This window comes from Sander vitreus, chromosome 8, assembly GCF_031162955.1.
Source record: "Sander vitreus isolate 19-12246 chromosome 8, sanVit1, whole genome shotgun sequence".
NCBI lineage: Eukaryota > Metazoa > Chordata > Actinopteri > Perciformes > Percidae > Sander > Sander vitreus.
In genome coordinates this window covers 2,690,771-2,712,477 of record NC_135862.1, presented here as the reverse complement: position 1 = coordinate 2,712,477, position 21,707 = coordinate 2,690,771, and the positions used below count along the sequence as shown (strand labels likewise).

The 21,707-nt window shown below is 42.1% G+C and overlaps 2 protein-coding genes across 2 annotated transcripts; both read left to right on the top strand.

The window, feature by feature from the left end:
* The first annotated feature begins 720 nt into the window (after positions 1 to 720).
* LOC144521782 (uncharacterized) lies at positions 721 to 11,577 on the top strand. Its single transcript, XM_078256390.1, has 2 exons — positions 721 to 1,207; positions 7,506 to 11,577. Exons 1-2 carry the CDS (start codon positions 1,015 to 1,017, stop codon positions 8,486 to 8,488), a joined length of 1,176 nt encoding a protein of 391 aa, XP_078112516.1. The 5' UTR covers positions 721 to 1,014; the 3' UTR covers positions 8,489 to 11,577.
* A 909-nt stretch (positions 11,578 to 12,486) lies between these two features.
* Positions 12,487 to 15,940, top strand: LOC144521646 (uncharacterized). The gene is made up of 2 exons (XM_078256204.1): positions 12,487 to 12,679; positions 15,012 to 15,940. Exons 1-2 carry the CDS (start codon positions 12,487 to 12,489, stop codon positions 15,938 to 15,940), a joined length of 1,122 nt encoding a protein of 373 aa, XP_078112330.1.
* Positions 15,941 to 21,707: the final 5,767 nt, after the last annotated feature.

Sequence of the window (21,707 nt, the reverse complement as noted above, 5' to 3'; positions counted from 1 at the left end):
GCCTAATAAAATAGCATTCTGGCAATTTTCAGTCCAACCAATGTTACATACCCTATTAGGAGACCTTAAGGAACAGTGTAAAATACCCTATATAATCATTCAATCACCCCTTTAAATAAGCGTTTGTTTGCAGCCCAAATAAATAATCAAATGATCAACAAAAAAATGAAAATACAGATTTGTGTAGCAGAAGTACAGGATTCAAGGATTAAGGTAACGTCACAATGCTGCTTACATGTTAAGGTATCAGTAATAATAATAATGATCCACTAATATACTAAACTGTATGAAATAATACCCTTCAAAGGTGCATTCTGCTGCAGAAACAACAGAGACATGATGATAGTTTGGTTACTTTATTTTGAAGGAACTGGATATGCAATATGTTGCCAAATTGTGGGCATATAAAGAAGAGCAGCCAGCCAAAGCAGTTCTGAAGGAGGAGTGTTTGCTTGTTTAACATCAGAAAAAAAGGTGGGGAAGCTGGGTCTAGGAGAGGTATATAGACCTCATTATATTGGAAAACATCATGCAAGTAGTATATATCCAGGTATGGTGAAGCAAAGGCTGAAAAATCACTGGGAGAGACAGATCTTCAGATTTACACAGATGGATCTCAAGATCCACAAACTAGGAAGTCGGGTTTGCTACTCTGCCAGAAAGCCATGAGAAGAACTTTTATTTTGAAGAAGCGGTACCGGAAGTAGTTGTACTTACCGTGGCTGACTTGCGCAATGCGGAGTCTGAACTCTGCCACACATCTAGTCGAAGAGACTATTGGATAGAGACCAAACTGTATGTTTCATGGACCCACAGTGTCCAGATAAACCTGTCTGAATGGACTCTGTGCTGTTCCCTTTATTTTAAAACGTCTGAATTATCTCCTGGTGTCCTGCGAAGCTAATGAAGTTAGCTTGCTAGCTGGAAGTACACAGACCCACAGCACACTTCAAAGTGAGCAAACGGATTTTAACGGAGTCTGTCTGAAGGAAACGTTTTTGTGATTTAGAAAAAATGTATAAAGTCCAAATGCTGAGAGCTTTTGTGAACCAGCGACTAACTGCGGCTGCTGAAGAGATATTTGGGCTGTTTGAAAGAACGATAGCAGAGTACGAGGAGAAACTTGAGTTCAGTTCAACAGAGAATCACCGACAACAGAAACTTCTGGACGCTGTTTTAAACCATGAAGTCCGGTTACACAGAGCAGGTTGGTACAGCTTCATTGTTATTATCACTTCCCTTTCTCTCCGTCCCTCTCTTCCCTCTATTTAAACTTCTTGGAAACCAGTGGAGGGAGAGCTATTCCCAACCTTTACTAAAGTAAAAGTACTATAAGACACTGTCAGAATACTCTGTTAAGTGTTTAACTGTTGTGTGTATTTTGTTTATCCTGTTAACCTGCAGAGCCTTGTCAAATGTATGCAAATTAGCGCCTAATTTGCATATGAATGTGGCGATTGTGATGACGTTATTAGACAGATTTTACCGTAGCTGTTCACCTGGAGTGTCTCCATTAAGGACAGTACATCAGCCTGTAGGGCCATGATGCCTCAGCTAAACCTTAGCTAACTTATTACATTAGCTAGTAGCTCATGCATGTTAGCAAGACAGAAGTTAGGGACTGTTCGTTATTTATTTAAGGGGCCACCGGAGGAGTTTTGGGACCTTTAGCCAAAAAAGACATGACTCTCCCCTCGCCAGTAAAAAAAACTTCTATGACCCTCCAAAACGATTTGGAAAAAAGGCATGACCCTCCCCCAGCAATTTATCAATACGTTCTGTACTGGTTTGCGTTTGGCAAATATATACAGATTTCCATTGTTGTTGTTTTTTACAGCCATTCTGATCTGACGCATCCCACTCCTCTGTTATGGTGGGGGGGGGCCCATTTCAGTAGATTTACTCACTAACATTGTTGTGGAAACACAATAAGCATGGAAACTAAATGCACACTTCCTGCATTACTGCATTACTTCAAACACTAAGTTACTCCTCTAGTAAACTAGTATTCACATGAAATAAAATATTGAGACCATTCAGCAAAGCACACTGGGTAACATTCAACACACAAACTGGTTGCTGTGGACTCGTCACTAGGCTTTCTCCACTTCGCCGTTTAAAAAAGGTGGAATAAAAGTCCAAATCTACACAAAACCCGCAATTAATTAGTAAGCTGACATCAAATGTGGCATTTAGGAAACCTTTATTGTAACCTTGGCACGGTAAGATGTCCAGACATAGTGCAACAGTCATTTTCGTTTTTTGCGTCCTGCTGCTCCCATCGTCAGCCAGGTAATATTTTATTTACTAAAGCAGTATATGAAATCAGATGTATTACCTACCATCATTTAGTTGTTTTGTATTATTTAAGATATTTATAAAATATCTGATCATGCCAGAATTATTCCACTCATTTTTTAAACAATGCAATTATCCATTTCAGCCACCAGGGGGGCAGCTCCCCCCGCCCCATATGTCTATGCCCTGCCCCAGAGCAAACTCATGGGCCAGACCCATCTGGTAAGGATGGCCGAGACTGAGAGAGCTACATGGAAAAATATGCACCAAACAAGCCACTTTGAAATGTTGCAGTTTCGTGAATACAAAAGCAGACAGGCCTGCTTGCCTGTCTGCTTGCCTGTCTGCCAGCCTGCTTGCCTGTCTGCCTGCCTGCCTGCCTATCTGCCTGCCTGCGCGCGCACTGCTGACAAGATGCATCAGAGAGAGAGAGAGAGAGAATTTTTACGTTAATCTTGATCGCTATAAGTATGTGAGTACTGTCGATAGCAAAAAAAACGAGCCGAATTGGTGCTAGCAACATGGAGCTGCTGCAGCTAATGCCGAGAGCTCCCACTTAGCTAAAACGGCAGTTTTGAGGGCATATCATAAAGAGTGCCTTTGTGCCTCTTAACAGACACAAAATGCAATTAAAATGTCTGTGCAACATGAACAGGGTCCTTACATGACAACAAGATGCGTATTCAACTCAGACATTGTTTAAATTCCTCTACCCTGTTAGCTGATAGCTGCCATCTGGGATGAGTGAGTGTGTTCAGCCAGGCTTCGGTAATAATCATCAAGCAGCAGTTCTGTGTGTATTTGTAGCATATATATCCATTTTGTGTGCGATCCATCTGGCGTTGGTGAATAGTAGTCTCTGCAGTGGAAAACGGTGTGTTAGTTGCCTTAGCCAGGCTAGCAGGCCCGACCGGCATCCTTCTACTTCCTCCCCGCCTTCCCCGCCTGCCGCGGCCGACAACAATCCACAGGTGCCCGCTGGTCTGGTGGATGTCCTCCAGAGGACAGTTCATGCTTTCGCGGCGAAATTATTGCGGCGAAAAAAGTTTATTTCCCCCTCAAAAATAGGTAATTGAGCACTGTAGTGGTTATGATCATATCAGTGACTATGTAACTACATGGAAACGGGCCAAATGATGTCTGTTTCTTGTAAAGTAACAGCGTTACAGAAGGCTGGCTGTAGTCTTGCGCTGAAGTCCCATGGGAATTCAGTTGTAGCAGGAAAAGGTAAACCGCAGTGTGCAGATCGGCACATAGTGTGTGTAGAGTGAAGAGTGGAGGTGTTCACAAGGGAAGAAGCTTGGAGTAACGTAACTATGGAGCATGAGCTAGTCTTCAGTAACGCTATTACTGTGTGTGTGTGTGTGTGTGTGTGTGAATCCTCTAAAATGGTCACTCAATTCAATTTGAATAAGGTAATACATATGTAATGCATCCTCTATAGATCATTTTGAGTATAAAGGTGGGATTATACTAAACTCAACAAAACTAAATTCACAATTTTCAGCAATTCAGAAGATGGTGGAAGAGAATACTGACATTTGATATTGTTTACCTCATTAAAATGTTGGACTGTCTGCCAGTATTTGCCACCGCTGGGCACTGCAACTACCTGAAATCGGCATATCCAGTGTGAAACACTGGCTCTGGCGGTCAGTAAGGATGAAATAGAACGAAAATTACGAATGTAAATACAGTTCTATGAACCCTGAATGACCGTCCGAGTTCTTGGTCACTAGGAATCTTGCAAACCTGCGAGAAGATTCTGAAGGAATGAGCTCGGGGTGACACCCGAACTTAATACCTTGGCTAGGCCCCCCCCGAGGTCACAGGTGACTTTGTTGATATAAATACTCGACCTGCACAAGCGCAATATGGAATATATTCAGTGTGAAACACTGCCTCTGGCGGTCATCCAGGATTCATAGAACCGTAGTTACATTCGTAACTTTCGTTAGCGGTACTGAGTGTAGCAGCCCTGTTTTGACTAATTTTACAGTATCACACAGTTGTATGTATTCTTTGTTGGAATCAAAAGAATGGTTATGAACCACAGAAACCACTAACACTAAGCAAAACGATATGAGAAAGGAGAAATATGCAATTACTTTGAAATTGTATTATTAAATTGTTATTTTTCACATTAAATATGCTTGTAACCAATTGCTTTAAAATTCAGTTGTACTTGTAATCACTTCTTTATCATGCAAATATGCTAATTACAATAGTACATGGGCAAAACATGTATCAGGCACCAGTATTCCTGGTCTAGGAGGAATACAAAGGAGTAATGGTCATTTTAAGGACCTGACGGCCGCCATTTTGAAAATGGGGCCTTTCTTGGAGTCAAACTTTGGTAAACTTTTAGTATGTTTTTAAGTACATCTGATACTACTGTTAACCACTGAGAAATCTTTTGTTCAAATTTTTTTGGGGTCAAGCCATATTTGCAGCTGACTAGACTGTATTTCACTGTAGAGGCTTTCACTCCACTCCACTTCCAACTCATTCCTGACAATGGACTACATCTACCCAGATCGGCAAAAAGAGCTATCAGGGAAAGGAGGTGGAATCTGCTTCTACATATATGAAAGTTGGTGTACAGATGTCACAGTTCTCAGTAAACACTGCAGCCCAAACTTGAATCACTTTTTCTGGACTGTAAGCCGTTCTATTCACTGCAGGAGTTTTCTTCATTCATTCTGGTCGGTGTTTACATTCCACCACAAGCTGACGTGAGTGACGCACTGTAAACTATCACAAAATCAAGTATACTTTTCAGAACACAAATATCCGGACTCATTGCTCATTATTATGGGAGATTTTAACAGAGCTAAATGAAACCACGAACTACCGAAATTCATACAGCACATTAACTGTACAATAACACATTGGATCACTGCTACACAGTTCTTAAAGGGGCATACCACTCTGTTCCCCGCGCAGCTCTTGGTCGCTCTGATCATTGCTTGATTCATCTCATTCCCACTTACAAATAAAAAAATTAAAAGCAGCAGCTAAAAGGAGCTACTCTGAAAAGTTGAAAAACCGTTTTTCAGCCAACGACTCTGCAGCACTGTGGAGAGGCCTTCAAGACATCACCAGCTATAAGAGCCCATCCTAGCCTGTGCACCAACAAGGAAGCGCCAAGTCTAAACCACGGTTGCCTCACCTTAGTATTAGCCAATCATAATAGCTTGCACATTTCTATATAATCTCATGTAACTAGTATTCAGTATTCTTTTGGGGCGAGGGGCAACAGTAACAGCACCCACTGACTGTGGCTTCTCAAACTGAAAGAATCCTTGTATACCAAGAGTATACAAGTTCTATTATTATTCCATCTATAATAAACCACGTTAAATGAGAGAAATGTTTGTCTTCTGTCCTAACCGACCATTTGGAACCCGTCACTTCCCCCATCCCAGACCAACTGCGGCCCCCACCACTCACCTGGCTACCCCTCCCCCCCGATACTCAATCCACACTCATCATATGTGAGCAGGATGTCTGCCACCTCTTTCAGAGGCAAAATGTCCGTAAAGCACCAGGCCCTGATGGTGTAACACCCTCCTGTCTCAGGGCCTCTGCTGTCCAGCTAGCACTAATCTTCACACAAATATTCAACAGATCACTGGAGCTGTGTGAAGTCCCCTCATGCTTCAAAAGCTCCACCATCAGCCCAGTCCCCAAGAAATCCTCCATTACTGGACTGAATGACTATAGGCCTGTGGCCTTGACTTCATTCGCCATGAAGTCCTTTGAACACCTGGTGCTGACCCACCTCAAAAACATCATGTCACCAGCTGGACCCCCTGCAGTTTGCCTACAGGACAAACAGGTCAGTGGATGATGCAGTGAACATGGGGCAACACTTCATCCTGCAACACCTTGACCAGCCAGGGACCTACGTCAGGATCCTGTTTGTGGACTTCAGCTCAGCGTTCAACACTATCATACCTGGAATCCTTACCTCCAAACTCTCAGCTCATTGTATCTCAAGCTTCCTGACAAACAGGAGTCAGCATGTACGGCTGAGAGATGTCACATCTGGAACACGGACAATCAGCACTGGTGCACAACAGGGGTGTGTCCTTTCCCCACTGCTCTACACAAATTACTGTACCTACAAGGACCCAGCTGTCAAACTCTTAAAATTTGCTGACGACACCACTGTCATTGGGCTCATCCAGGATGGTGACGAGTCTGCATATCGGCAAGAGGTTGATCATTTGGTGCTCTGGTGCAGTCAAGACAACCTAGAGCTAAACACTTTAAAGACTGTGGAGATGGTGGTGGACTTTAGGAAACACCCCACAGTGCTGCCCCCCCTCTCAATATCCAACACCCCACTGTCAAATGTGGACTCATTCAAGTTTCTGGGCTCCATCATTTCCCAGGATCTGAAGTGGGAGTCCAACATCACCACCATCATTAAAAAGGCTCAGCAGAGGATGTACTTCCTATGGCAACTGCGGAAACATGGCCTAGCACAAGAGCTGTTGGCCATCTTCTACACTGCTGCCATTGAATCCATCGTCTGCACATCCGTCACTGTTTGGTTTGGGGCAGCCACAAAACAGGACAAACACAGACTACAACACACAATTCGGACAGCTGAAAAAATCATTGGTGCCCCCCTGCCCTCCCTCCATGACTTGTACACTGGTAGAACCAGGAAGCAGGCAGAGAACATCACCAAAGACCCCACACATCCTGGACACACTCTCTTTAACCTCCTCCCCTCTGGCAGGCGCTACAGATCCCTTTGCACAAAAACAACCAGACATAAGAACAGCTTCTTTCCCATTGCCATCACTCTACTGAACACTTGATAAGTGGGGTCATCCCTACTTTGGCCACTCACCCACTTCTCTACATATTACATACCTATCATTCCATATGCATCTTGCACACTACTTTTCACTATTACTTTTTGCACTTAATATCCCACTCCATGTGTCTTGATATTATGTCTTATTTGTAATTTTGTATATTATGTTGATATGTGCCTATATGTATATTGTTGTCTCTATTGTACAGTATGTTACTGCTACGTGTCTATTTGTTGAATGCATAGAGAGTTAACACCTACTGAAGTCAAATTCCTTATCCTTCCGTATACTTGGCCAATAAATCTAATTCTGATGAAATTACAGTTTTCTAACAGTTTTCTCCGTGTGCATGTATTTGATTCTTCTCCTCAGACGTCCAGCAGCTGTTGGTGGTTAAAGCAGAGGTTCCCCCTGAGCAGCAGGAGTGGAGCTCTAGTCTGGACCAGGAGGACCCAGAGCCCCCCCCACACATTAAAGAGGAACAGGAGGAACTCTGGACCAGTCAGGAGGGAGAGCAGCTTCAAGGGCTGGAGGAGGCTGATATCAAGTTCCCGTTCACTTCTGTCCCGGTGAAGAGTGAAGAAGATGATGAAGAGAAAGCTCAGTCCTCACAGCTTCATGAAAGCCAAACTGAGGAGAACAGAGAGTTAGAGAGAACAGGAGCTGATGGAGAGGACTGTGGAGGACCAGAACCAGCCAGGAACTCAGATCCAGATAGTCCTTTACAACTAGCTACTCATGACAAGACTGATGACAATGCAGACTGGGAGGAGACTAGGGAACCTCAGTCAGGTTTAAACCCTCTGCAAAACAATGAAGTAGCTGTAAGTGATGTGGAATGTAATACTGGAAACACATCAGTTATCTCCTCTGAATGTGCTGGAAGCTTTGGCCACAAGAAACATCTGCAGAAACACTCTGTCCAAACAGGAGGGAAAACATTTAGTTGTTCAGTTTGTGGTAAAAGCTTCTCGCTGAAGAAGACCTTAACGAGTCACATGAGACTTCATTCAGAAGAAAAATGTCTCACCTGCTCAGTTTGTAAAGCATGTTTCTGTAAGCCTGACGATTTGGTTAAACACATGAGAATCCACACAGGGGAAAAACCATTTAGTTGTTCAGTTTGTAGTAAAAGATTTGCACTAAAGGAAACTCTGAAACGACACTTGGTCATCCACACAGGGGAGAAACCATTTAGTTGTTCAATTTGTAGTAAAAGATTTGCAAGATCTGAAACTCTGAAACGACACTTTATTGTCCACACAGGGCACAAATCATTTATGTGTTCAGTTTGTAGTAAAAGATTTGCACACAAGCAAAGTCTTAACAAACACTTGGCTGTCCACACAGGCTAGAAATAATTACTTGTTAAAAGGTGTAATATGTAATACTGACAGCTAGCGTTTAAAATGGTTACTGCAGTCCAAATTCAGAATACTGGAGAGAGCCGGCCCCTCCTCCCCAGACTCAAAGTTTACAGGGTTGCCAGGTTGAGAATACTGAACCCAATGTCCCACAATGTCAATCAGTACGTTTACATGCACATAATATTCTTGTTTTTGCCCTAATTCCGAAAAAGACGATATTCTGACTAAGCTGTTTACGGGGCTAATAAAAGTGAATATTTCACTAATATTCCCATTTACATGTAGCCGTGCAAAACATTTCAAAGTTTACCAGCGGCGGAGGACTTGTTAGACCGTGTGAACACAGCGTCCCGCTTTCATTCCTTCAACCAGCTTCTTGAAAAGGTCGGTTTAGCGATGTGTGCACATATCCAAAAACCTGTTGATATCCAAGTCTTTGATAATGTTTAAAAGTAGCTGTTTCTCCTTCTTATCTGGTCTCCAGCCTTGCAAACTGTTGGCCTGTTGATTTACAGTAATGATAGCAACGCACAGAGCTGACCATAAGCCTGCGGTAAAAACCCTGATTGAGACACATATTCTGAATGCACTGTATACATATCCAAAGTATGCCTCTAAAACCCGAAATAATACCGTAATATCCCACATGTCTTAGCGTCACTGTGTCCATGTTCGGACACCACTCGCTGCTGTTGGCCATATTCGGACACTTACGACCTGATGCACTTTCCGGCCTTTTCGCAGTACGTTTTGTTTCCGATCGTCACCAAAAATGTTAGCAGAATTGATCTATACCCATCTACCAATCTACGAATGAATTTTCATATATGTTCATGGACATTTACTAATTAATCTAATTAGTGTATGAAAGTGACTTTGATGAGGGAAAGAAGTAAGAACACTTGCGACAATCTTTCCCTCTTAAAAGTTTCCATTTTTACTGTACTGGAAATGAAGGAGCTCTTATTGCATAATTCAGAGTTGTTGAAGCATGTCATTTTATTGTGAAGGACGGAAGTACGATCTGGTAGTTTTGACACCTTTGATGGGACTTAATACCCCCGAAAAACCATCAGTGCCCAATGTTTACAGCGAGGAGATAGGGGTGTCCGGTTATGGCCAAGGGTAGCACACGGCTGATTCACCGCTGATAGCGTACTTTAGCCGGCTCTTGTAAAGTAAAAGCTAAACAGTTAAAGCGATATAGCGTTAAAAGGTAAGAAGTTACACTGAAGTTTTACACCATTAAATTAACTTAAAACTATAATAGATCATTTATATTCGTATTTGAACAGATATTTTGATAGAAATAGTTGAATGTGGACACAGTGATGCAAAGGCCTTATTCTAAATATCCAACCGGAATATGCTGTTGACATGACCTGTATCAAATTCAGAATATTGTCATATTTGGAATAATAGTAGAATATTGGCGTGCATGTAAACGTACTGTATGTTAGCCAGATGCTAGTAGTCATCCAACATCCTGATTTTCTGTTCTACTACTTTCAAGAACAGAAAATCTGTGTACTAACTATTTTTCGTGCATAGGGCGTCCACACCGAAGTGTGGCCACATGCAGTGCACTGCGCGGATGCTGAACTCAAAGCGTCCAAATGTTGAGTTAGATCACTGGACACTACTCACACTCGATGGTCGCCATCTTTGCGACGCCCCCAACGTATTTTTAAAGTTGTTCTGCAGTGGTTATTATTGAAACAGCGAAACAAGATCTATACAAATGTAATATATGTGGTTTCTTTAATAAGTACCAATATACTGTCATCAGTACGGCCAGAGGTTTTCAATTAGTCTCACCCTGTGACCCACATTTTCCCGTGGTCATTAAGTCGCGACCCACTTTTAATAGACTTCAAATCATTTATTTTTCCAAAATAGCCTTCGAAAACACACGTACGTCATCTTTTTTTTTATATAGTCATACACATATTTACATGTGTAAAGTCCATTTCAGAGCACATTGATAAGAAACTGAGGAGGAACATGACAACTGCATGGACAAAAGTGACTAAAATAAATGAAATATCAAAACTACACAACATCCTTAAAGTGATGGTTCGGAGTAAGTACAGAAACTATTTGTACTACTGTAGAAGTTTGGTATCATTCCAGGCATTATTAGTGGGGTAATTTACGAGATACAAACGTGGATTTATTAGCGCCTGCGCTAAGCTAACCAGCTGATAACGCTAACTCGACCAACGTTATAACAAGTGAACAAAGCTTATGAGAGTTGTTTGGCCTCGAGGTCAAGGTGCAAAGCAGCCTAGGATGAAATTACTCCGACCATCACTTTAATATTGTAACGGCCGGCAGGATGTGCAAAGGATCATGGGACTAGGTTATTAACGGTTCCTGTCCTAGTTTAAGTGTGTAAATGATGTTCTGTTAGTGTTTACGTTACCTAGGTTTTAGTCTTGATTTTGTGTTCATGTTTATTTACATTGGTTGGGATACCATGACTGAGACGCTGGAGTAGATTGATGAACTCTGTGTATCAAGAGTGTGAAGAAGATAAACTTCCGTAGATTTCAACATCTTTGGCTCTTTGACTTCTTCCACGTAGTTTGCGACAATATATAAACATTAAATAAAATTCTAGCCTTCCTACCATATGATTAACTTTGACTAAGTTTATGTGTAGATAAATAAAAGGTTAGTTGTTGCATGCTCTACAAAATAAGTACTAAAAACAGCTTGTATACACGTTACATTACACATGGTTACATGTCAGTTTGTAACAAGGTGGGAATCATCTTACTGGTCAACATATCATAACCTTGAAGCTGTAATGGTTTTTGATAAAATATTCACTTTGCTATTTCATGTCCAAAGTCACAAGTGTGTTGGTGAGAGCAGCAGAGATAATGAAACTGTAGAGATGCTTGTTGAGCCAATTTCTTCTGTTTCTGCTTTACTGTAAACGCTGTTTTTGTGCCACAACTGAAACGTAACTGTAAATGAAAGAGAAGTGTGGTTAAGTGTGTACATCCTTGTTTCTTCTTCAACATGGCCCACAACTGATCTCACATTATCTCTTTAATATATCAGAGTGATTCTGTAGAGTCCCTTTGGATTGGGGTTTTAGGAGTTGACCATCGCCATGGTACATCGGCAAGAATGTATGAAGGACAACAGGTGTTTACGTTTAAGCCATTTATTTACTCTGTACACATTCAGGGCGAAAGCAGATGAGGCTTGACAGTTATGTTTTTTTCTATGAATGATAAACAGAAAAGACACAAATTACAATACAGTTAATCAACATATAACATCAACAAACTTAATGATTAGATACCTAAACAAACAAGTACTCTTACCCGAGGGGGTGAGGGGTAGGCCTAGCACTGCTTAAATTTAGGAGTACTATATAACAGATAAACATTACATTGACAATTACATAAGAAATTGAACTAAATCAGGTTATAAGGATACTGGTATTTGCTAAAGGCTACAATTAACAAATCATGTGCACTGCACACTTACACGCAATATTACTCCTGTAGTCTCAAGGCAAATAGGCAAGATGACAATTCAGCATTTACCAATATATATATATATATATATATATATATATATATATATACTGGTCAAGCATTAAATCACATCCACTTGCAAATAACCATTATAGTAACACAACATATGAGGAAGGCGGTAAACTCACTTTTTCACACACAACCATAGAATTTGCACCTGAATCGTGAGAACAGAGGGCCCTCACATGCTGTCTCATGTTGCTGCCAGCCAGGACAAAGGAAATGGGTGGGACTTACAGAGTAGGCCATGATTAGTAGTGAGTGAAGTCAGGTGAGTTTGGACCATGATTGGGAATGAATGAAGTCAGGTGAGAATGGTTGAGTCCATGCCATGAAAGTGGGCCACTGAATAGTATTACTCTATTCTACAGTGAAAAATCGATTTTAACGGAGTCTGTCTGAAGGAAAAGTTTCTGTGATTTAGTAAAAATGTCTAAAGTTAAAATGCTGAGAGCTTTTGTGAACCAGCGACTAACTGCGGCTGCTGAAGAGATATTTGGGCTGTTTGAGAGAACGATAGAAGAGTACGAGGAGGAACTTGAGTTCAGTTCAAAAGAGAATCACCGACAACAGAAACTTCTGGACGCTGTTTTAAACCCTGAAGTCCGGTTACACAGAGCAGGTTGGTACAGCTTCATTGTTATTATACATTTAATCTGCTGGGAAACCAGGAAGGAAATATTCACAACCGATACTGAAGTAAAGGTACAAATGAAACTGTTAGAAGTAAAGGTTCTGTTTAAAATGTTACTTCAGTAAAGGCATGTAGGCCTATGTATATTCAGGGTAATGTAGTTATTAAAGGTATAAATATGCCCCCTGTGACAAACATTCTCTGGTTTCAGCTCATCCCTCTATTAGTGAATCTCCTAAATTCAGGACATACGGAGGGTGTGAAATTAGGGGCCGTGTTGCACATTTGAATGCACTTTGTCTGTTACTGCATTTTAAGTAGAGCTGTAACCATTCAAATGTTTCCAGGACACCTGGTTATAGTAACATCATCTGTAATAATACATCTTTTGGTTATATCACTGTTAGGTGACCCAGATAATGACAGTGCAGCGATTCCAGACCACACGGTGGCGGTGATGTGCCTCTGAGCTGTGACATGTACCTGCAGTAAGGTTAAAACCTAGTCTATATCCTTGATGTTCCACTTCCGGGATTGCTCCGTTGCCGCCGGAAAATCTGCCAGATTTCCCTCATTTAGGCCGGATATTTGTTACCTTCCTCTTCCTTTGTGTTGGTGTTCTAAACTCTGGTGGATTTCTGAGGACTATGGTTAACTGCTCCTCAGATCTCTGCAGGGTAAATCCAGACAGCTAGCTAGACTATCTGTCCAATCTGAGTTTTCTGTTGCACGACTAAAACTACTTTTAAACGTACACATGTTCCACCAAAACAAGTTCCTTCCAGAGGCTATTTTGCAGAGGCACCGCCCAAGACGATTGTGATTTGGTTTAAAGAAATGCAAATAAACCAGAGCAAGTCTTCCTCCCATCCCTGAATGCTATGTGGACTAGCTAGATGCTAGACCTTCCTCCATCGCGCTATGGAGGAGGGTCTGGCAAAGCGAGACTAGGTCATAACAGACGGTTTAGTATTTTTGGTTATAATAACTCTTTGGTTAGTTGTTTATACTTTGCCTCGTCTTTTTCAGCTCACTTCTTTCGTCGGCTTGATATCCACACAGTTTTGGTTTTTCTTTGAGACTGTCATCATCATCTCCTCACCCCAAAAACACGGACTTTCTAGTAACGTTAAACGGTTCTCTGACATAACAGTGCTTTGGTCCAATGTTAGGCTTGATATCAAACTACTTCATAGGCTGTGTACTTGTGTTATTACATTATCTGGGTCACATAACCGTGAAATAACCAAAAGATGTATCCTGGGATTCATTCGAAACTTTAATTTGCTTGAAAAAGATGTGACCCATTTCATAAACAAAAACTACTTTAATGCAGTTAACCTAAACCTTAAAAAGTATTGAGACTTATGTAATAATTGCTACAGGCCTAACTATGATTGTATGTAGTTTTATGTTGCAGCCTGTATGTCCAAGACAAATTTCCCTCGGGACAAATAAAGTAATCTTTATCTTAAAGTTAAACTTAATTTCCCTTAGGTAAATGCATAACCCAGAAATGAACATAAAACATAATTAATATATAAAACGTACTACAGATTATGTAAAAAGATCTTGTCAATGTGAAATTACAGTTTTCTACATGTGGATGTATTTGATTCTTCTCCTCAGACATCCAGCAGCTGTTGGTGGTTAAAGCAGAGGTTCCCCCTGAGCAGCAAGAGTGGAGCTCCAGTCTGGACCAGGAGGACACAAAGCCCCCCCCACACATTAAAGAGGAACAGGAGGAACTCTGGACCAGTCAGGAGGGAGAGCAGCTTCAAGGGCTGGAGGAGGCTGATATCAAGTTCCCGTTCACTTCTGTCCCTGTGAAGAGTGAAGATGATGAAGGTAAATACAAGCTGGACAATTGTCCTATTAACTTACATTGTAGCTTGTTTCGCCGCTGCTGACTGCAGCGATCTCGCTTAATACTGGCCCAATGTCAAAGATTGTTGTTCCCATCAGTCACTTAGACACACAAACATAGGAAATTAGGGTCCAAGATTAAATCAAGTCCTTTTTGTCTGAGACAATACTGTGGACGATTTTGTGACGAGCACTACAACATAACATTACCCATACAGTTGATTAATCACTCACATTGGCCAAATCTGACAGACTCGCTCATTACTCATTTTTCGAGATGGGGGGGGGGGGAAAAAAATTTGTTAAATTTGCAGGTTGCAAGTTTAAAATAGTTGTAAAGAATATATGCACTTTTGAAAAAATAATCGCAGAATGCAAACATTCGCAGATGGAGCCCTGTCAGACATGAAATTACAGTTTTCTACATGTGGATGTATTTGATTCTTCTCCTCAGACATCCAGCAGCTGTCGGTGGTTAAAGCAGAGGTTCCCCCTGAGCAGCAGGAGTGGAGCTCCAGTCTGGACCAGGAGGACCCAGAGCCCCCCCCACACATTAAAGAGGAACAGGAGGAACTCTGGACCAGTCAGGAGGGAGAGCAGCTTCAAGGGCTGGAGGACGCAGATATCAAGTTCCTGTTCACTTCTGTCCCTGTGAAGAGTGAAGAAGATGAAGAGAAAGCTCAGTCCTCACAGCTTCATGGAAGCCAAACTGAGGAGAACAGAGAAGCGGAGAGAACAGAAGCTGATGGAGAGGACTGTGGAGGACCAGAACCAGCCAGGAACTCAGATCCAGATAGTCCTTTACAACCAGCTACTCATGACAAGACTTCAGACTCCTCTGAATTTCAGACTGATGACAGTGGTGACTGGGAGGAGACTAGGGAACTTCAGTCAGGTTTAAACCCTCTGCAAAACAATGAAGTAGCTGTAAGTGATGTGGAATGTAATACTGGAAACACATCAGTTATCTCCTCTGAATGTGCTGGAGGCTTTGGCCGCAAGAAACATCTGCAGAAACACTCTGGAGTCCAAACAGGAGGGAAACCATTTTGTTGCTCAGTTTGTGGTAAAAGATACCTTCTGAAGAAAACCTTAATGAGTCACATGAGACTTCATTCAGAAGAAACATGTTTCACCTGCTCAGTTTGTAAAGCAAGTTTCTGTAAGCCTAGCAGTTTGGTTAGACACATGAGAGTCCACACAGGGGAGAAACCATTTAGTTGTTCAGTTTGTAGTAAAAGATTTACCCGAAAGCAAACTCTTAAACAACACATGAGAATCCACACAGGGGAAAAACCATTTAGTTGTTCAGTTTGTAGTAAAAGATTTATACGAAAGCAACATCTGAAATCACACTTGCGCGTCCACACAGGGGAGAAATAATAATTTAAGTGTAATATGTAATACTGACAGCGTTTTTAAAATGGTTACTGCAGTCCAAATTCAGAATACTGGAGAGAGCCGGCCCCTCCTCCCCAGACTCAAAGTTTACAGGGTTGCCAGGTTGAGAATTCTGAACCCAATGTCCCACAATGTCAATCAGTAAGTTTACATGCACATAATATTCCAGATTTTGCCCTAATTCCATAAAAGACGGAAAGCTGTTCATGGGGCTAATGAAAGTGACTATTCCACCAATATTCCCATTTACATGTAGCCGTGCAAAACATTAGATTTTTTGGTGAGAGCAGCAGCGATAAATGAAACTGTAGAGATGCTTGCTGAGCCAATTTCTTTGGTTTTTGCTTTACTGTAAACGCTGTGTTTTTGTGTCACAACTGAAATGTAAATGTAACTGAAAGAAGTGTGGTTAAATTAATAAATATTTTTGTCATCTCTTTTCGTTGTTTGTAGACGGCCCCTAAGCACTCGTCTTACTGTCGTCTCACTGCCAGCTGCTCGTAGAGATCAATGTTATTTCTCCAGGTTGGAGGACGGCTCGTTTTGATGAAAATGAGTTTGTAGGTCGTTGTTTACCTTATTTAATAACGTTTTGCTCAGAAGTTACTGATCCCCAGAACTTCGAATCTGTGAATATCTTTTTAACTTTACCAAACCGAGCAGCACAAAGTCTATTCAGAGAGGTTCACCCGGACACACAGAGGCTCTGATGGACCAGTACTGTTGGAGCTCACACACACTTTCTCAGCACAACAAACCGACTGCGTTGTTTCTACTCACGTTAGGCGCCATATTGTTCAAAGAGTTACATCCGGTGTGAAAGTTTGAGGAAGTCCTCCAGGTAATCCAGGTTTTAATAGCTGACAGACAGGAGTTGATGTGGGAGAGGGGAGGATTGTGGGGGGATTTGGTAGATCTGGGTGTCATCGGCGTAACAGTGGAAGTCCAGGTTGAAGTGGCGGAGTATCTGACCAAGGGAGAGGATGTTGAAAAGGAGGGGGCTGAGTACGGAGCCTTGGGGAACGCCTTGAGTGGCTGTGGCAGAGGCGTGGTTATGGAGAGAGATGAAGTGGGATCTGTTGGAAAGGTAGGAACAGCGCCAGCTGAGTGCAGTACCTTCGATACCGAGATCTTTGAGTCTGGTGAGCAGGATGTTATGGCTCACGGTATTGAAGGCTGCACTCAGGTCAAGTAGGATATGGATGTTGAGGGAACCGGTGTCAGCAGAGGTGAGGAGGTCATTGAGGACTTTGAGGAGAGCGGTTTCTGTGCTGTGGAGGGGGCGAAAACCAGATTGGAGGGGTTCAAATTGGTTATTGGCATGAAGATGGGTTTGGAGTTGAGGCGACCAGTGCTTGAAGTGGGCCGGTACTCACCGGTACGCAGTACCAGCATTTCTACATTTTACTCTTTAATCTTACTACTTGTGTACTGCTACTTCTCGCATGTAGCCGGTACTCTACCGCTGACAGAGAAAGCTTCAGTGTTAGAGAGATTGACCCTAACGTTACATAAACTACACTACCCAGAGGGCACTATGTGACTTACCTCAGCTGTCAGCTGTCTGATACCTGCAGCCTGACCGTAACAGATTTTTCACTGCTGAAAACCTAGAAACTAAAAAGAAGTGTGTCGAGTTTGTAAGTCGTTATGTTAGCCTGGCTTCAGAAAGGTACTCAAAGAACATGTGTGCCAGAGCCAGACACATCAACAGAGGTCCAAGTCCAACCAGAAACATCCGGTACGATTCATGAGCTTCAAACTAACGTTAACGTTGATGTGAGCGGAACAGCTAGCGTTAATGAGGAGTCTGCAGCTCCCAACCTTAACGTTACCTTAGTCAATGACACTGACATCAACAATAACGTGAGTAACGAAACACATGGATGGCCTGACTGTTGGTCAAGGGACCAAATTATGTATTTTTGCTCCATGAACAGCTGGCTCGTTTTTAAAGATAACAAACTGGGCTGCAAAACATGTAGCAGCATCCCATCACTTGCTGGCCAGACAGAGAGGGGACTAAAGCTGTCAAGCGAATCACACACACACACACACACACGACTTGTTTAAATAAATATATACATTTATGTTGTTAATAAATAAATTGTTGTTGTACCAGCAATATCTCCAAGTTTTGTTTTTCACTGTAGAAATCGCAAATGTCATAATGATTTGCCAACGCAAGAGAGTACCAGCACCTTTTTTTCCACTTCAAGCACTGGAGGCGACGATACGTTCCAGGGTTTTAGACAGAATGGAGAGGTTGGATATTGGGCGGTAGTTGTTGAGGGAGGAGGGGTCCAGACTAGGGGTCTCATTTATAAAACTGTGCGTAGGATCCTTACTAAAAGTGTACGTACACCCAAAAGCAAAAAATAGTGTACAGCAAAAAAGAATCTGATTTATGAAACTGTGTGTATGCACATCTGTAAGCAATGTTCCCTTTATAAATCACAGATTACCCACAAGTGTGCGTACGTGAATCAGCCTCTTATCCCACCCTGTACACACTCATTTTTAACCATAAATAGTCAATGCAAAGCAGCTCATGAATGCCGATCAGTATGTTAATGGCCTGGCAGTTCTTTACGCTGAATCATGATGACTGGTGGGGAAAACGCAAAAAACTTCTCAGATGCTCGGGAATTGCTGCAAATTGAATTATAATTTCGGCCTGTTCTTGCACAGTGTAGGGAAACCTGATGTATAGACTACCTATATTAATAATACCTTCTAAAACGACAGGCATTACGGCACTTAGGGACAGCTTCGATATACCAGATCCAAATGATAAGACTTAACAATACCATATATTAATGCGCCCGGATAGCTCAGCTGGTAGAGCGGGCGCTCATATATGGAGGTCTACTCATCAACGCAGCAGCCCCGGGTTCGACTCTGACCTACAGCCCTTTGCTGCATGTCATTCCCCCCTTTCATGTCTTCTGCTGTCCTATCCAAATAAAGGCTGAAAATGCCCAAAAACATAATCTTAAAAAAAAACACTACATATTATATCCAAACAAGCCTTAGCGATAAAGTTGAAGATTATATATAATAATTATTTAAAACATTTAGCTGTCTGCCATTTCCCTCTGGAAACAGCCGGTTGCCCCAAGAGTGGCGAAGACCTATATTTGGACTAGGACGGCACGGTTCTGGCGCGTTGCCCTCTCTACCGACCGATAACGAGGACATTAAGTGTAGCGATTGCACGAGAGCTTAACGGCTGTATTTCCAGACTTTGACATTTGATAGTATATGTGCACAGTATTAAAGACACAGATATTTAGTTATTTACACTGTGTTCTTCCGTTATCTAATGGTAGGGTATTTGATGCTATACTGTATTCCATATAGTCGGGCCGTCTCCTCCTCCTGCGCTCCATAGCACACATTTTGATTTAAGATTTGAGTTGAGTTTTACAAGGTGTCTATGGAACAATTATCACTCAGTACAAGCGCAAATAACACTGCTAGATTTAATCTTCATGACAACGTGGATGATATGGAGTGAAGAAACGTGCGTGAGACATCAATACTTGAACATATTACGAGTAATCGTTATTCCCACATTTACTTTCTGCAGTCTGACTTCAGTTCACCACCTCACAATCTGCGTCGCCAGTTCCTATTTTGTCTCCAAAATATTGCTGCATTCATGCCACCTGGGAATAACAGGGACCGCCCCCGCGATTACGTTGTTTTTTCCGACTGCCAGCGTTCACATGGTCGGGATGCGTGTTCTTCTGTTGCCGTTTGGCATAACAACTTGTTGCATGACTGCCACCAACGGTTGACTGTAGCCGAGAGCATCAGGTGTGTGAAAACATGGAGGCCACAATAACAAAAGATTTGCTGCTGTTTTCTTATGCGAGCATACAAACAGCACATGGACAGCTGTTTGTGTTATCTGCAGGACAACCAACAGGAAAGGACACGGATAAGGTGTTTTTTTTTTACATGGGCCTATTTATGAATAATTTGAAACATGTTATGTCTGTGTATGTTTCTTGGCAGAGGCGTTTGTCCATAATAAACCGTTTGTCATTGAAATATGTTCAGTGAACCAAAGTCGCCTCCTTCAAACGTCAGTTGTCAACAACGCATCACCAACTTGGAAACTCGGTTAGCAAAATCTAGCCCGAGTTTCCCACCTCCGAATCCCACAGGAAGGGACGTAAATGATGACGTTTTCACTCGGAAAAATGTTTTTCTGATGTCTATGAACGCAGCATTTGCATACGCATGGGTCAGAGTTTACGTGGAGGACCGCACATTCTCCTGCCAAATCTTCTCTGCCAATGCTAAACAGCTTATTCTGCCATTGACTTGTTTGGTGGATTGGATGATTGACGTTTGAAGAAGCAAGACCTATTGGTCACACACTGCTGTGGGATAGCATCCCATTCTTCAACCAGCATTTGTCGCAAGTCAGCCAACATGGTTGTGTTGGTTATTCTGGCACGAACAGCACGCCCAAGCTGATCCCACAAGTGTTCAATGGGGTTGAGGTCAGGACTGCTGGCAGGCCATCCCATCCTCTCCCACATTCTGGAGGTAGTCCCTGATAAACCCCGCGCTGTGGGGGCGAGTGTCATCTTGGAGGATAGAGTTCGGTCCCAGAATGTGGAGATATGGTATTGCCACTGGTTGCAGAATCTCATCTCTATATCTCTCTGCATTGAGATTGCCTCCAATGATGACAAGCCTTGTTTTTCCAGTGAGGGAGATGCCGCCCCACACCATCACACTGCCTCCACCAAAAGGTGTTACTCTATCGGTGCAGCAATCAGCATAGCGTTCTCTCCACACTTTGACCCTATGATCTAACTGCCGTAGGCAGAATCTGGACTCATCACTGAACATAACGTTCCTCCACATGTTCAGGTTCCAGTGCACGTGTTGCTGACACCAGCGCAAACGTTTTGGCAGAGAACATTTGGCAAATTTTTCATGGGCGCAACCCACATACTCAGCACTGCTGATCATCCCACAAATGCATGTTCCTTACAAATGGGGCACCATTTGAAAGGGAACTAAACAGGCTTTCCAACGGTATAAGATTTATTGCCAAAAAGCATTGTTATCACAGAGAAATAATCTACTAAACATAAATTTCCTTACTTTTTGTGCTAAGTTTATTAAAGAGATGAGATCAGTTGTGGGCCATGTTGAAGAAGAAAGATGAACACATTTAACACTTAACCACACTTCTCCAGTTACACTTCAGTTATGGCACAAAAACAGTTTCTACAGTAAAGCAAAAACAAGGATGTAAGGACTTTAAAGCTATAGCGTAGTTTCTGTCGCCCCCATGAAGAACTTTAAGTAATGACTCATTTGGCAATGGCTTGAATGTAAGACGTTAATATCAAAAAGTTACACACTAAAGCTTTAAACTGTTGAGAAAACATTGCTGAATAGTAACATTTCCTCACTGCCGATACCATAGAGCTGTATGCTAGAAAACAAAAAAGACAAATAAAAACGATTGTATAGTCATTTTAGCTGAAAACAAGCTTATTTTGAGGTCTGTAGCCGCCTTAAGTCTGACAGTTTATAGCTTATTAGTGTTGAACAAAGACTTGAACTCAGCGAGCATCTCTGCAGCTTCATTTATTTCTGCTCCACCCACACTTGTCTTTTTGCCGAGAGACTCTCACAAACTGAACAACTAAATGGTTTCTCCCCAGTGTGGACAATTAAGTGTCGTTTAAGATTTCCCTTGTGTGTGAATCTTTTA